The sequence below is a fragment of the Pipistrellus hanaki genome (assembly GCF_964339955.1).
Source record: "Pipistrellus hanaki genome assembly, chromosome: 1".
In the NCBI taxonomy this organism is placed as follows: domain Eukaryota; kingdom Metazoa; phylum Chordata; class Mammalia; order Chiroptera; family Vespertilionidae; genus Pipistrellus; species Pipistrellus hanaki.
This window is the reverse complement of record NC_140503.1, coordinates 104,690,448-104,708,259: the sequence shown is the minus strand read 5'-3', so window position 1 is coordinate 104,708,259 and position 17,812 is coordinate 104,690,448. Positions and strand designations below refer to the sequence as shown.

Here is a 17,812-nt window from a genome sequence, read left to right as displayed (position 1 = left end):
CAAGTCCTTTGATAGATCTCTTATCTCCCCCACCTCTTCCTAACCTTCCCACTGTTACTTGATAGTCTGTTTGGTGCTTTACTGCCTCTGTATCTATCTTTTTGTTCATCAGTTTATAAACCATTATTATCCACAAATGAGGAAGATCATGTGGTATTTTTCTTTCATTGATTGGCTTATTTAATTTAGCATAATGTTCTTCAATTCCATCCAGGTTGCTGCAAATGGTAAGAATTCCTTTTTTCTGGCACCATAGTATTCCATCGTGTAGATGTACCATGGTTTTCTGATCCAGTCATCTCTTGATGGGCACCTAGGCTGTTTCCAAATCTTAGCTATTATATATTGTGCTGCTATGAACATAGGAGTGCATATATACTTTTCTGATTGGTGTTTTTAGTTTCTAATATATAATATATTCCTAGGAGTGGGATTACTAGGTCAAATGGGAGTTCCATTTTCAGTTTTTTGAGGAAACTCCATACTGTTCTCTACAGTGGCTGCACCAGTCTGCATTCCCACCAGCAGTGCACGAAACTTCCTTTTTCGCCACATCCTCATCAAAACTTATCGTTTATTGATTTGTTGATGATAGCCTTTCTGACAGTTGTGAGATGGTACCACATTGTTGTTTTGATTTGCATCTCTTGGATAATTAGTGACATTGAGCATGTTTTCATTTGTCTCTTGGATTTCCTTTTGTTGTCTTTTTAAAAGATTCTATTTAAGTCCATTGTCCATTTTTTTTATTGGATCATTTATCTTCCTTCTATTAAGTTGTATAAGCTGCCTATAGATGTTGGAGATTAAACCTTTATCAGTGATAACAATTGCAAATACGCTCTCCCATACGGTGGGCTTTCTTGTTGTTAATGGTTTCTTTGGCTGTGAAAAAGCATTTTATTTTTATGTACTCCCATTGTTTATTTTCTCTTTAGCTTCCATTGCCCTAGGAGCAGTATCAGTGAAGAAGTTCTTTCTACATATGTCTGAGATTTTGCTGCCTATGGATCCCTCTAGTATTTTTATGGTTTCCCGTTTTATGTTTAAGTTGAGTTTACTTTTGTGTATGGTGCAAGTTGATGATTTAGTTGCATTTTTTTGCATGTATCTATCCAACTTTCCCAGCACCATTTATTGAAGAGACTGCTTTGACTCCATTGTATGTTCATGCCTCCTTTGTCAAATATTATTTGAGCATAGTGGTTTGGGTTGATATCTGGATTCTCTGTTCTATTCCACTGATCTATATGTCTGTTCTTGTGCCAGTACCAGGCTGTTTTGAGGACAGCGGCTTTGAAATACAGCTTGAAATCTGGTATTGAGATACCTCCTACTTTGTTCTTATTTCTCAGGATTGCTGTGGCTATTCAGGGTCTTTTTTTGTTCCAGATGAATTTTTGGAAGTTTTTTCTAGGTCTGTGAAATATGCCGTTGGTATTTTAATGGGGAGTGCATTGAATCTATAGTTTGCATTGGGTAGTATGGACATTTTAATGATGTTAATTCTACCAATCCATGAACATGGTATGTTCTTCCATCTGTTTACATCTTCCTCTATCTCTTTTTTCAGTGTCGTGTAGTTTTATGCGTATAGGTCTTTTACCTCCTTAGTTAACTTTATTCCTAAGTATCTTAATTTTTTTGGTGCGATGGTAAATGGGATTGCTTTTTTATTTATTTATTTATTTTAAATATATTTTATTGATTTTTTTACAGAGAGGAAGGGAGAGAGATAGAGAGCTAGAAAAGTCGATGCGAGAGAAACATCGACCAGCTGCCTCTTGCACACCCCCTACTGGGGATGTGCCCGCAACCAATGTACATGCCCTCGACCATAATCGAACCTGGGACCTTTCAGTCCGCAGACCGACGCTCTACCACTGAGCCAAACCGGCTTCGGCATGGGATTGCTTTTTTAATCTCTGTTTCTGTAAGTTCACTATTGGTGTATAGAAATGCCATAGATTTCTTGGCGTTAATTTTGTATCCTGCTAATTGCAAAATTCATTTATTAAGTCTGTTTTTTGATGGAGTCTTTCAGGTTTTTTTATGTACAATATCATGTCATCTGCAAATAAGGACAGTTTTAATTCTTTTCCAATTTGGATGCCATTTATTTCTTCTTCTTGTCTAATTACAATGGATAATACTTCCAGTACTATGTTGAACAAGAGTGGTGACAGTGGGCATCCCTGTTTTGTTACTGTTCTTAGGGGAAATGATTTTCTACAATGTCTCCAAGTTCCATCTTATTCTAACCACTTGTTTGCATGTAACTAACATTTTTCTATATCATGTTTATTTTTTCTCTTTAATGCTCAGGAGCCCAGGTATAGGGGACAGTTAAGTTCAGGGCCTCATGTGTGGTAGGGTTAATAGCATGCTGTTTAGTCTCCATGTGTTTGATTGCCTTGGATTGTTTTTATTGTAGTTGATTTATATGTTTATGCCACTGCAGTCTAAGAAGAAGCTTGATATAATTTGTATCTTCTTGAATTTGTAGAGACTTTCCCTGTAACCTAATATATGATCTATCTTTGAAAATGACCTATGTGCACTTGAAAAGAAAGTATATTCTGTGGCTTTGGGGTGAAATGTTCTGAAGATGTCAATTAATTCCATCTGGTCTAGTGAGAAATTTAGGGTTGATGTTTCTATGCTGATTTTTTGTTTAGCGGATTTGTCCAATGGTGATAGTGGGATATTAAAGTCTCCTACTACGATTATATTGCTGTCAATTTCTCCCTTGATATAGTAGCTTGCTACTTTTTACAAAAAAGCAAAAAATTTGATATAATCAACATTCAAGCAAACAACAACAAAAGGACAGAGAGAAAAACAATTTTTTTGGATAGTGAAGTCAGTGAAGAGAGAAGTGTGTATGGACTTGGAGCAGGGGATTGGAAATTAGATATATAAGTAGGGTGAAATTTTTAACAGGGCGTAAACAGAAAGAATAGGGAAAATCTAAAGCAGGAAAGGAGTAAGATAAACAGGACACCAAAAGGGGAAAGATTAGGAAGAGAGTGATGGCATAAAGGTAGAGTTGAGATTGAGTAAAACGATGCTGAAGGAAAGATGAAAATAGAATGTAGAACACTAATCCAAAGTAAATAAACAGAAAATAAAATGACACATTTAAAAAAATGGGAAAAATAGTAGTAATAATACTGATTGAAAATGAAAATGTAATAATTAGAAGGTAATATAAAGTGAGAAAAAAGAAAAAAAATTAGTTTCCTAAGAAAAGATGTAAAAAATGAAAATAAAAAAATTAAAAAATAAAATAAAAAATAAAATGTGCAGTAGTGAATGTCATTCACTTCCTGTATTGTTCTGTTTGGCATGTCTGTTTCCCAGTCAGGACAGTATTTCAGTTCCCTGCATTCCACTGATCCTCAGTGTTGTAAGCCAGTCCTGATTGTTAAGCAGGTGGCGTCTTAATTTCTTGTATTCCTTTATTTGCAATTACACAAGAGTCAATTTGTGATTCAGCCCCCATGTGGCACTGTTTCTGAATTGACTTCGGATCTATTTGACCTCTCTAGACTGTGTTGTGATCTTTCTTCCCCTGTGGCACTCAATACCAGTTTGTGGAAGTGAGCTGCCTCAGAGCTGGCTCTCCAATGGTCACTCCCTGCTCCGATCCCTATATTCCAGAAAAACAACTTTCCTGTGCAGTCTCCCAGGGTATTACCAACTGGGTGTTCAGTATTGGGCTTAGTAATCAGAAGCATGGATTTGAAGAGGAAAAAGACCAAGTGTGCAAACAATGGGTCTGCATGCAAGTCTAAGCAGCTGACATAACTTTAAAACTATTAGGCTGTCCCTCTGTGTCAGATCAAAATGGGTTGCTTTTTAGAGATCCCTTCTGTTAGCAGCTCTGAGGACCCCCTTCCACATTCACAAATCGTGCCAGCCCCAACAGCCACAGATTTTTCTAGGCACAGACTTCCTCGGTCCCCCAGCTTCTGCAGAGCACACGTTTCCCTCTCCCGCTGAGACCAGAGACCTCACCTTATCCCAGGTGAAATCTGACCTTTCTGTGAAGAGCTCCTTTGAATCTATATGTTTGTGCCAATTGGGGACAGGTGATTCAGTGGTTGCCGCAGTTGTGGATTTTCAGGCTTCCAACAAGATTCACTTTCCCTTTCAAGATGGTGTGGTCTCCACATCCCAGTCTGTAGCTCCAGGAGAGGACACAGCCGCAGTGGGGGCTGCATGGTCAGGTGAACCTCATCTAGCAGGCTCCCACCTTCTCTTGGAGTTTAGCTGTCCCTTAACTTACCAATAAACACTCCCCATGAGACCCTCATTTGTGCTTTCTTTCTGCTCCGGGACAAGGCTAGGAACATGTCTGTCTATTCCGCCACCATTTTCTGCCTCTCTGGGTTTCCCTTTTATACACCTATAAGCCCACCCTGTGGGGAAGCACAGGACAGGAGTTGGATGAGGGCAGTACGAGCCCCCAAGTGTTGACTGGAATCTTTATGCTTAGTCTTCAGATGTCCTTGCTTAAAGGACACTGCAGATGCATGTGTCTTCTCAAGGATACTTAACCTGCTGATAGTATCTAATAGTTAATTTTAGTACAAGCTGTTGTTACAATAAACGTCTAAGGAGGCAGGCGAACGGGGCTGTGTGGTTTCTATAGCCAGGCAGTCCCTTATCCTTCCTTTTCACAGAAATGTGTCTCAGAGTACTCATTCATCCATTGCTCAGGGTCTGTTGGTCATCCTTGGCACCACCCCTGCTCTTTAGGATAAGATACTTAAATAAACTACTTAGTCTCTACTTAAGGGAAACCTGTAGTAAATCTCCATTGCATACTAAACTCAGTTGGGACATACTAAGCCCCAAGCTGAAATATCACTAAAATAATAAATAAAAATGTCATCAATTTACAAGAAAAAGAGTAGGAATAAAGACTGAATAAGAGACAAAGGAAAGTCTAGCCAGCTTGGCTTAGTCCTAGAGCATCGACCTAAGTATATGGGATCCATAGGAAAGCAGGGCATATATGTGTACATGTGATTGAAGAGATATATATGTATATACTGTGTGTGTGTGTGTGTGTGTGTGTGTGTGTGTGTGTGTGTAGAAGCTAGGGTTGGGAATATGAGACTAACACAACAAAATGCATGTGGATCTCACTGAGAATTCTGGAAAGGTTCAAGTATTAGAGATAACTAGTACCATTGCAATGGTGGTACTGAGGGAGCCTGAAACTAAGAAAATATTTAAAATAAACATTTTAATGAAAGTATTTAAAATATCCTAACCCTTGCCCAGCTGGTGTAGCTCGGTGGTTGAGCATCAATCCATGAACCAAAAGGTCCCTAGTTTGATTCCTGGTCAGGGCACATGCCCGGGTTGTAGGCTTGATTCCCTATAAGGGGCATGCATAAACAGCTGATAAATGTCTCTATTTCCCTCTGCCTTCCTCTTTATCTAAAAAAAAATCAATAAAAACATATTTTAAAAAAAAGAATTATACACCAATAAAAGAGAAACATGCAAATTGACTGTACTCTGATATACTCACAAGCCACGCCCAACAGCCAATCAAGAGTATGCAAATTAATCCAACCAAGATGGCTGGGGCCATAGAACAAGCAGGAGGCTTGGGTTTCCCAGGCAGTGGAGGAAGCCAAGCTTCCAGCCCACTCTGGCCAGCTTTGGTCTCTGCTTAAGGCTACAAAGTTTCAAATATAGAAGATAAATAAATCCCAACAAAAATGGCAGCAGCCATAGAGCTGGAAAGAACAGGAAGCTTGGGTTGCCCCTGTGATGGAGGAAGCCAAGTTTCCTGGTCGGCCCTGGCCTCTGCTGAAGGCTACAAAGTTTCAATTATAGAAGATAAATAAATATCAAATACCAAGACCTCCGCTTGGGTCGCAGGGGGGCATAGCCAGCCTACAGAACACCATAGGCCCCTCGCCCAGGCTGCCCCACACTCCAAGGGAACCCCCACCTTGATCCAAGACACCCTTCAGGGCAAACCAGCCGGCCCCCTCCCATATACTAGGCCTCTATCCTATCTAATAAAAGAGTAATGTGCAAATTGACTGTCACTGCAACACACAAGATGGCTGCCACCATGTGGGCACAAGATGGCCACCACAAAATGGCCTCAGGGAAGGGCATCTGGGGGGGACCCAGGCCTGCAGTGGAGGACAGTTAGGGGCAATAAGGCTGGTAGTGGAGCAGTTAGGTATCAATCAGACTGGCAGGGGAGTGGCTAGGGGGTGATCAGGCTGGCAGGCAGAAGCAGTTAGGGACAATCAGGAAGGCAGGCAGGTGAGCAGTTGGGAGCTAGCAGTCCTGGATTGTAGGAGGGATATCCGACTGCCCGTTTAGGCCTGATCTTAAATGGGTAGTCGGACATCCCTCGAGGGGTCCCAGATTGAAGAGGGTGTAGGCTGGACTGAAGGACACATACCACCATACATGAATTTCACGTACCAGGCCTCTAGTTCAAAATAAATAAATAAAGGTAAGCCCTTACCCTATATATTTAAGCAACAGTCCCTTCCTCATACCTATCTAATATGGAAATTTTAATTTATAGAGAAGCTAGAAGCATAGGATCTCAGCATAAGTCAGGGACATTAAGCATAGCAAAAGGTAAGGGTGGGATCACATTGAAGAGAGAAGGAATTAGGAGGCAGTTCAAGATGACAGCACAAGAAGATCCTGAACTCACAAACTATGTATAAACACAAAAAAGACTTTTGAAATGACTATACAATACATACCATTTTAAATTTATAGTAAAATATGTGTTATTTTATAATACTTATAATTTGCTATTATTATATGATTTAGTAATCTCATACACCTAATTACACTAATATCCAAGTTTTATATTGTTTTCTAGAAAATATGTAAACAAAATATATACTAAGACATGAAGAAATCAATGAGATTTATCTAGTATAACATAAAAAAATTACTACATGCTATTTTGTGACTAAGTCATATCAATTCTAGTAGAACTTTGAAATCCACTCATCTTTATAAATGTTAAATATGATCATTTCTAAAATAATGGTATTAATAAAGAACTTGACCTTTTTAACAAAACTTTATAAGAAGTACTTACTTTTGTTCTCATTATTGTATTTTACAATAGATCTCAGAATTCTGATACACATTTGTCCAGATCAAGAGGAAAAGTTGAATTTAAACATCAATTATGCTTTAGACAGTGAGTTTTTACTTGTATTAAGAATAGAAATTAGGATACACAACATGCTACAGTTAACTTTTACAGGATAAGTCTATCTCAGTCATCAAATATGTGGATATCAAAATAGTACAAAGTCCTAAGATTGGTGCCATTACCTAAGTGTTTTAATGAGAGTTATTCCTGTTCCTTAAAGCCATGGGATTTGCATGATAGTACAACAGATACCATTTAATTATAAAACCTACCATATACTTATACAATGTACAAAATGCATTATGTATTTGTTGAAAATAAATTCTGATGACACACATTTTTGTTTCCTCCTAGATAACTTTCCAAAGGCATTGTTTTTTTCAATATAAGATGGTGTATTCTAGTTTTCATACATTCTGCTCTGCAACTATTCACTTACAAGAGCTACTTCCACCTAGGAATATATGTGTCTTTGGTTACTAGTGCAGTCTTTTTATTCATAATAAGGGTCATTACAGCAGCATCTCTAGTACATTTACAACCTTTGCTTTATGATATGTAGTCAGAGACTCTGTACTTTTTCTCAAATTATAGTTCAATAAAAAGACATTTGTTTCCAGTTTATACTCTCTTACCAAAAATAACAATTGCCCTCTCAACATTAATGAACATTTTATCTCTCACTTGAGGAATATTTGCACTAACTAAAAAATGTTTTACTACTTACATTTCATTGGTTTTATACAGACTACATCAATTCTTAGTACTAGGTCACCACCAAATTGGACAGTCTACTCTTTTATCATTTAAGAGTCACTTATTAGGAGAATTACAGACCCAAAAACCTCCACTTAATATACATAGCTAATAATTTCATAACTGATCTTATTTTCTAAGTATCTAATACCCTATCTTCTTCCTCTTCTCATTAATTTTCTCTAAAATAATATAAAATAAATTCATAATATAATAACTACAATCTAGAAGAATCCTCTTGTTAAGACTGCTAGCTGGCCTTTTCCTGATAACATTGCTTCAATGCCACATATATCTTTCTTTATTGTATACAAAAGAAAAGAATCAAGCTGATGTAATATAATTTCCTGTGAAGAAGGGTCGCATATAAATTTATATACATATATTTACAAAATTAACTTAACATTCCATGAGTGCCTAAATTCAGTTAATTGTTGAGTCTACAGCAACTCAATCAATTTTAAGTATAATATTAGACTATCCCAACTGATATATAAAAAACAGAAGCCCACATAGGTCACTTCAGGTACCCAAAATTTAAAGTATAAAGAAATACGAGCTAGGAATTAAGAGAGTTATAAGGATTAAATTGCTTTGGAAAATGGGATAAGACACTGTATCCTTTTATTTTTTTAAACATATATTTTTAAAATATATTTTTATTCATTTCAGAGAGGAAGAAAGACGGAGAAAAAAGAAACATCAATGATGAGAATCATTGACTGACTTCCTCCTCCTAGGGATCGAGCCCACAGCCCTGGCATGTGCCCTTGACTGGAATAGAACCAGGGACACTTCAGTTCACAGTGGATTGAGCTTGTATCAGACAGGGACTAAATATATTTTTAATGATTTCAGATTGGAAGGGAGAGGGAGAGATTCTCATTGATCGGCTGCCTCCTGCATGACCCACACTAGGGGTCAAGCTCATAACTCAGGCATGTGCCCTGACTGCTAAACGAACCATGACCTCTGGGTTCACAGGTCATAGGTCAACATTCAACCACTGAGTGATGCCAGGTGGGCTCTTTTTAAAATCCAAACCAAGAAAACAGGTTCGGAGAAATCCAAGATGGTGGCATAGGTAAATGCCTAACTGCAGCCTCACACAACAATTTCAAAAAATACAACTAAAATACAAAATGGACATTATCCAGAACTACAGGAAAGTTGACTGACTGGAAATTCTACAACTAGAAGGAAAGAGAAAACCAGAAGGAAAATAAGAGGAGCTGTAAAAGCCTAAGGTACGGAGACACGGTGCACACGAGGGGAGAGGACGGGGCAGCTGAGTGCCTGGCTGGCGTTCCCTAGAGGGAAGGAGATAAAAGCTCCGGACTATGCTGAACCCCAGTTTCGACAGTACTGAACCCCAGTTCTGAGCGAGACACTGGGGACCCAGGCTCATACAGAGGGAATCTAGACTGTAAGGCTGAGCGGCGAAAGGCAGTCCAGGAGGCATGCACATTGAGCGCAGAGGGAGGACTGTTGACTCTGCTGCTAGATTGCTCTAGTGGGAAGGAGACAAAAGCTCCAGACTGTGCTGAGCCCCAGTTCCGACTGCACTGAACCCCAGTTCTGGGCTCATTGGGGGAGACTATACTGTTTGGTAGCGGGCGAAACTCGAAGGCACCTTTCTCTCAGAGTTGCTTGCAGCTAGTACCAAAGGACACTGAGGAACACTGAGACTCAGGAACCTCATAGTGTGGGGCTGTAGGCTCCACCCTGAAACTCTGCCCATCCAACCTCAACACAGAGGCTTTTGCAATTTTCCAAGTCTAGTCGAATAAGGCTGTCTCCCTGCTTAGACACAGCTGATCCTCACAATCAATTGGCCTGGATGTCAGTCCCTCCCAGTGATACCAACAACAATTAAGACTTCACTATAAACAAGGCTGTACATACAGTCCACAAAGGGGTGCACCAAGAGTGTCCACCTCAGGTAACTGGGAGGCTGACCCACTGAACCATATAGGACACCTTAGCACATAAAGCCATTCTACCAACTTATGGAAGCAGCAAAAATGCTGAGACAAGGAAACGGATCACAAACGAAAGAAATGGAGGACAAAAAGCGACTGGATATAGAGTTCAAAACCATGCTTATAAGGTTTTTCAAGAATTTCCTAGAAAAGGCCAATAAAATAAACGAGACCTATGAGGATATGAAAAGGGATCAACTAGAAATAATAAGGGATCAACAAGAAATAAAGAATAGATTGGCTGAAATAAAAAATATTATACAGCGTCCTAAAAACAGACTGGAAGATCGCAAGAATCAAGTCAAATATTTGGAACAGAAAGAGCCAGAAGACAATCCTCACAGAAGCAAGAAGATAAGAGAATCCAGAAAGTTGAAGATAATGTAAGAAACCTCTGGGACAACTTCAAGCGAACCAACATCAGAATTATGGGGGTCCCAGAAGAAGAGAGAAAGCAAGATACCAAAAACATACTGGAAGAAATAGTGACAGAAAACTTCCCCCACCTGGTGAAAGAAATAGACTTACAAGTCCAGGAAGCACATAGAACCCCAAACAAAATGAATCCAAAGAGGACCACACCAAGACACATCATAATTAAAATTCCAAGAGCAAAAAACAAAGAGGATATTAAAAGCAGCAAGAGAAAAGCAGGTAGTTATCTATAAAGGAGCACCCATACAATTGCCAGCTCATCTCTCAACAGAAACCATGCAGGCCAGACGGGAATGGCAAGAAATATTCTAGGCGATGAATAGCAAGAACCTAACAGCCCAAAATACTCTACCCAGCAAAGCTATCACTCAGAATCGAAGGCCAGATAAAGAGCTTCACCAATAAAAAAAAGCTCAAGGAGTTCATCACCACCAAACCAGAACTATATGAATTCCTGAAGGGGGTTCTTTAGGAAGAGGAAGAAAATAAAGATAAAAATTATGAACAACAAATATGTAACTATCAACAAGTGAATCTAAAAACCAAGGGTATTTTAAAAATCTGATGAACAATATTAAATGGTGAATATAATAGAATCAAAGGAATGGGAGGGGAGTGAAGTGACGATTCTCGGAGAAAAGGGAAGTGGGGGGTGAGGAAAGAGACTGAACATAAACTGTGCACCTATGGATGAGGACAATGGGGGTGGGGAAAGGAACCTGGTGGAGGGGAGCAATGGAGGGGGAAAAAAGTCAGGAACATTTGTAATAATATGAACAATAAAGATTTATTTAAAAAAACAACAACAACACACACACACACACAAAAGAAAGAAAACAGGTTCCTTAACTCAGAGATCTCTAATGATCAGGGTTAGAACACATGCACACCTTATTTTATTGTACTTTGATTTACTGCACTTTGCAGATACTGCATTTATTACAAATTAACATTAAGTCCCTCCATAAGCAAACAATACTATGACTTGCTGAAGATACAGATGATAGTTAACATGTTTTAGCAATAAAGTAATTTTAAATTAAGATATGTACATTGCCCAAAACCAGTTTGGCTCAGTGGATAGAGCATCAGCCTATGGATTGAAAGGTCCCGGGTTCGATTCCTGTCAAGGGCATGTGCCTTAGTTGTGAGCACATCCCCCCAGTGCGGGGTGTGCAAGAGGCAGCTGATCGATGATTCTCTCTCATTGATGTTTCTAACTCTCTGTCCCTCTCAATTCCTCTCGGTAAAAAAATTAATAAAATATATTTTTTAAAAAGATATGTACATTGCTTTTTCAGATATCAGACTATTGCCCAGTTTACAGAATAAGCATAGTGTAAATATAACTTTTATATGTACTGGGAGATCAAAAAATTCATGTGACTCATTTTATTGCAATATTTGCTTTATTGCCATGGTCTGGAACCAACCCCACAATGTATGCATGTATTTTCAATAGACTGAATTGAAGGTACACAGGTCATCAGAGTAAAGATCTAATTTGTTCTTGGGTGAAATTTAACATGAAAATATAGTGGTGAATCTCATCATTAGTCAAGAATCATTGATAAAAAAACAAAATGCATACTCTATAAAGATAGTAAGTCATTCAATTTGTTGGCATCACAAATTGGTAAATAGAGTTGAGATTGGATACTTGGGCTGTAAAAGCTCTTGTATTTGAGACTAGTGAATCTAGACTTCTTTTAACAAGCAACAAAGAGTTATACACTGAGTGGCCAGATTATTATGATCTCTGAACACATAATAATCTGGCCACTCAGTGTGTGTGTGTGTGTGTGTGTGTGTGTGTTTTACACACACACACACACACACACACACACACATATATGTACTAGAGGCCCAGTGCATGAAACGTGCATGGGTGGGGTCTGGCCAGCCTGGCCAGGGGGAGGGGACATGGGTGGTTGGCCGGCCTGCCTGTTGGTCGAACTCCTGGTTGAGGAGACAATTTGCATATTAGCCTTTTATTATACAGGATATACACTGAGTGGCCACATTATTATGCATTCAGAGATCATAATAATCTGGCTACTCAGTGTAAAAAAAGTTATTGAGCAGGGAAATGACAGTATACATTAAAAATATAGTAATGCAAAATAGAAAAAGTGATCAATAAAGTTATACCTTGATTTTAATAACAGACCATCTCTATCTATATCTCTATTTCTATGTCTATCTCTACCTCTCTCTGTTTCTCTTGCCCCCCGACCTCTCTAAAAAATCAATGGAAAAAATATATGCTCAGATGATGATTAACAATAACAACAACAAAAGTAAAAAGCTAAACTACAAATTGGGAGAATATATTTGTAACATGTTACTTAAGTGGGATCAGTACATAAGATTTAGTTTAGAAACTTTTAAAAAATATGTGCAAAGAACAGGAATTTTATACAAAAATATGTTCAGCTTCATTAATAAGCAAGAAAATGAAAATTATAACTACAATAAGATACCATTTTATAACTACATCCTTATTACTAGGAAGCTCAATTTTTAAAAAATATATTTTATTGATTTTTTACAGAGAGGAAGAGAGAGGGATAGAAAGTTAGAAACATCAATGAGAGAGAATCACCAATCAGCTGCCTCTTGCATACCCCCTACTGGGGATGCGCCAGCAACCAAGGTACATGCCCTTGACTGGAATCAAACCCGGGACCTTTCAGTCAGCAGGCTGATGCTTTATCCCCTGAGCCAAACCAGCCAGGGCGGAAGCTCAATTTACTTGATGATGTTTAAAATGAAGAAAGCAGACTCTCTAGATAGGCACCAAACAATGTTCTTTTGCTCATATAAAGTACAATCTTTAGAAAACAGCATGTATAAAGTGCTGGGAAATGAAACCTAACATTGTCACTGGTAGTAAAATGTAAAAAGAGCTGGCCAACCTTGATGGCTCTGAATGGTTGGAGCTATTAACTCATCATCTAGTTGAGATAGTGGTGGTTGAGGCAACTTTAATTTGTTAATCATATGTAAATGTAAATTCTTGTTGATTTTCTGTTGTTTGAACTTCCAGCCTAAGAGGTGTATTTGTTTCAGATTCTCAATAAAAGGAATGGTAAAAGGCCAGAGCATCAGGTTAGTCTTCCCACTAGAGGTGGACTTCCTGCCTGGCCCCCATTTTCCTAAATTAACTCTTTTCCAGTCTCTTCATTTTAGTGTGCAGCCTTCTCCAGAAACCGGACCCTGAGTAGGCCTTGAACCACGTGGGTCTGAGAGGGCAGGGCGGGGCATTAAGGGATCCCACAATAAAGAACAAAGTAACTTTATTTACAAACTGCGAAAATTTACTCAAGAATTCTTCATTAAAAATGGTTAAAAAATAAGCTCTGATTATCATACTCAGCAACAAAAGGTATTCAATGGTTTGATGTAAACCAAACTACTCAATTATTACTTACCAATAAGATTTCTCCACAGAGAACAGAAAAACCCTTAAACTTTGCAAAAGACATAAAATTCAAGAAGGGTCTCAGAAATAAAAGCATACGTGGTTAGTTTAAATTATTCTGGAAAACTTGTTTTTTAATTGTACAATCACTTTACCAGAGGCAATTTTAGGTAATTTAGTTCTAATAGTTTTGTTAATTCTAACCTTATTAACTTACTACATCATTTATAAAAGAGTTAAAGAAATATAAAGCAAACTAGGCCTGATTTTCTATATATTTTTAAAGCCACAAAAGTAATAATAAGAATTCTAGTTATTTTTTCTATACTTTTTTGAAAACAAAAGCCAAACATACTTACTGTTGATTTTTTTCATTTAAAGTATTCATGCCCTGGAGATCAGAAAGAGGTATCCTAGGATTTTTACGGGTTACACCTAGTATATAAAAGCAAAAATTTTCAAATCAGTGAGAAGAAAAACTAAATATGAAATAATGTTTCCAATGAAAAATGAAATGAATGTACTTTGATAGTAAATATTTGCTGAACATGTCAGAATAGCTAAATAATAATATGAAGCAAGTCCCATGACTGTTACTTACAAGTCTGACTTAACCAACAATGAACCCAATTTTTTCAGCAATAAGTATATTGCTAACATTGACTACAGATTTTAGTCTATTTTGTCAGATATGAGTATTGCTACACCAGCTTTTTTTTTTTTCTTCTCCATTTGCATAGAAATTTTTTTCTATCCCTTCACTCTCATCCTGTGTGTCTTTTGTTCTGAGGTGGGTCTCTAGTAGAAAGCATATAGTTGATTCATGTTTTTGTATCCATTATGCTACCCTATAACTTTTTTTTTTTTTTTATTGATTTTTTTACAGAGAGGAAGGATAGAGAGCTAGAAACATCGATTAGAGAGAAACATCAATCGACCAGCTGTCTCCTGCACACCCCCCACTGGGGATGTGCCCGCAACCATCGTACATGCCCTTGACTGGAATCAAACCCGGGACCTTTCAGTCCGCAGACCGACACTCTACCGCTGAGCCAAACCGGTTTTGGCTACCCTACACCTTTTGATTGGACCATTTATCCATTTACATTTAAGGTTATTTTTTATAAGTACTTATTTATTGCCATTTTAATTCTGTATGTCTAGATTTCTTTCTCTTCATTCTTCTCATTATAGCAGTCCCTTTAGCATTTGTTGTAATGCTGGCTCGGTGGTGATGTATTCCTTTAGCCTTTTTTTTTTTTTTTTTTTTTGGGAAGCTCTTTATTTGACCATCTATTTTGAATGATAGCCTTGCTGGATATGGTAATCTTGGTCTCAGATCCTTGCTTTCCATTACCTTGAGTACTTCATGCCATTCCCTTCTGGCCTATAGAGTGTCTGATGAAAAATTAGGTGTCAGCCTTATGGGAGCTCCTTTGTAGATAACAGTTTGCTTTTCTCTTATTGCCTTTAAGATTCTCTCTTTGTCTTTAATTTTTGGTATTTTAATTATGATGTTTCTGGGCGTGGACCTGGTTGGGTTCTTCTTGCTTGGGGTTCTCTGTGCCTCCTGAACTTATGTGACTTTTTCCTTCACCAGGGTAAGGAAGTTTTTTTTGCCATTATTTATTCAAACACATTCTCTATCCTTTCCTCCCTTTCTGCCTCTTCTGGCACACCTACTATTCTAATATTGTTACATTTCATGTTGTCCCACAGCTCCCTTAAGCTGTCCTCCAGTTGTTTTTTTGTTTTGTTTTGTTTTAATATATTTTATTGATGTTTTTACAGAGAGGAAGAGAGTTAGGAACATCAATGAGAGAGAATCATCGATCAGCTGCCTCTTGCACACCCCCTACTAGGGATGTGCCCACAACCAAGGTACATGCCCTTGACCGGAACCGAACCCGGGACCTTTCAGGCTGACACTCTATCCACTGAGCCAAACCGGTTTTGGCTGTCCTCCAGTTTTTTGGGTTTTTTTTAATTGTTTTTTCTATTTAGTTCTCTGATTGTTTTTTGTTTTTTTTGTTTTTTTTTCAATCTTGTCTTCTAATTCACTGATTTAATCATCAGCTTCCCTTAATCTGCTCTGTATTCCTTCCAATGTGTTCTTTATTTGTGCTATGTCATTCTTTATTTCTGAATATTCTTTTTTCATAGTTATTATATCTTTTCTCATGCGGTTGGGCATCTTTACCATCATTACTCTTTATTCTGTTTCAAATAAATTTCTTATCTCTGCTTAATTTATCTCTTCTTCTGGATAATTCTCTTATTCTTTCATTTGGAGGTTGTTTCTTTGTCTCATTTTGTCTGTCTGTCTGGGTTTGTGACTATCTGTTAGGTAGAGCCTCTATACCTCTCAATCTCCAGTGCAGGCAGAACAGTGTCAAATGCTGCTATTCAACTATAGATTTTGAAGATCAATTAATCTTATATATAAAAACACTAAGAATCAAAGATGACAAATTGCTTTCTTAAGAATTATCAATATTCTTAAGTTTTAATTTTCTTCGAATCATTCAATAAACACTAGAACTCTATAAAGCATATGGCTACCAATTCATAACCTATCCACACAAAGACATTTACTATAGGTAAGACACATATGAAGAAGTGAAAGAATCTCTATCCAAGATAATAGTCTTTTACATAGAAAATCATAATTAAACCCACTCAAAAAAATTAGAACTAATAAATGAGGTCAGAAAAATGACAAGATATAAGATTAATATTCAAAAATTGTATTTCTTTACAATAATAAACAATCAGAAAATGAAATTAAGAAATTCCATTAACATCAACATAAAAAAATAAATTTAACAAAAAAGTATAAAATGTCTGTACTGAAAATGACAAACATCATTGAAAGAAATTTAATTAAATGGAATGTCATCCATGCTCATGGATTAGAAAACTTACTAATGTTAAGATGGCAATACTTCCCAAATTGATCTACCGATCTATGCAATCTCTATTAAAATTCCAGCTGCCTTTTTTTACAGAAATACTAGTAAATATATTGACCCTATAATTAATATGTATATGCAAGAGACCCAAAATAGACAAAACAAGATTGAAAATGAGGAAGATGGTTGGAGGACTCATACTACTTGAATTAAAAACTTACTACAAAGAAACAATAACTGAAACTTGGCACTAGCATAACAATAAACAAATGTATCAATGGAAGACATTGAGAGTACAGAAATAAACCTATACACATTTATGATCAACTTAATTTTGATAAAGGTGCTAAGACAATTCAATGAAAAATAATTTCATTCCTTCAATTCCTAATTCATGGACACTAATTTCCCTATTACAACTAATCATTGTCTATCCTCTATATTCATTCTTCTACATATTAAAACAATCATCTCAAGCCTTTCCTCAATATTAGTAATTCAATTTTCATTTCTTTCCTCTATTTCTTGAGCTCATACAAGTTTTGCTTTATAACTCTGCTTGTTTCAGTAGCTCAATACCTATTTTCATTATCATACTATTATAATAGTTTATATCCTCAAATGTGTGCTACTGCTTTATTGGCTTCATGTTCTTTATTTTTTTATACTGTTAACTGCTCACAGGGAACTTTTTCTTGGTAATATTTTTTCCTGCAAACAAAATATTTTCTTTTAAGATGGTTCTTTTATGCATGACCCCTTTATTTTCCTCTGTGTAATGATTTAATATCAATTATTAAACATTTTAAACATTAAAAAGACCTAAGGAATAGTATACTGAACACTTGCAACTGATCACTCAGATTAGGAAATGAAGCCCAGTGGACCAACTCGGATCCCATTCCAACAGCATTAGATTCCAAAATTGATCACTTATTGGAATTATCATAAAAGTACTTTAAACAGCTATCATGTTCAATGACTTAAATTAAAAGATTATCTTACTGAATTAACAGATAGTAAGTCTCCAGAAAGAAATGGAAACTAAAAAAGAACCAAATGGATATTTTGGAACTAAAAACTGAAATTTTGTGAAATGAAAAAATTCATTTCATGGGATTAAGACTTAAAACAG

General features: G+C 37.0%; 1 protein-coding gene across 13 annotated transcripts in view; it reads right to left on the bottom strand.

Annotated features, from left to right (window-relative positions):
• Positions 1-17,812, bottom strand: part of MYO9A (myosin IXA) — a 410,239-nt gene that overhangs the window by 129,381 nt on the left and 263,046 nt on the right. For all 13 annotated transcript variants that reach the window (XM_084897620.1, XM_084897626.1, XM_084897629.1 and 10 more), the window contains one exon: positions 14,125-14,200. In XM_084897620.1, coding sequence (XP_084753746.1) covers positions 14,125-14,200 — 76 coding nt within the window. The remainder of the gene's footprint in view (positions 1-14,124; positions 14,201-17,812) is intronic.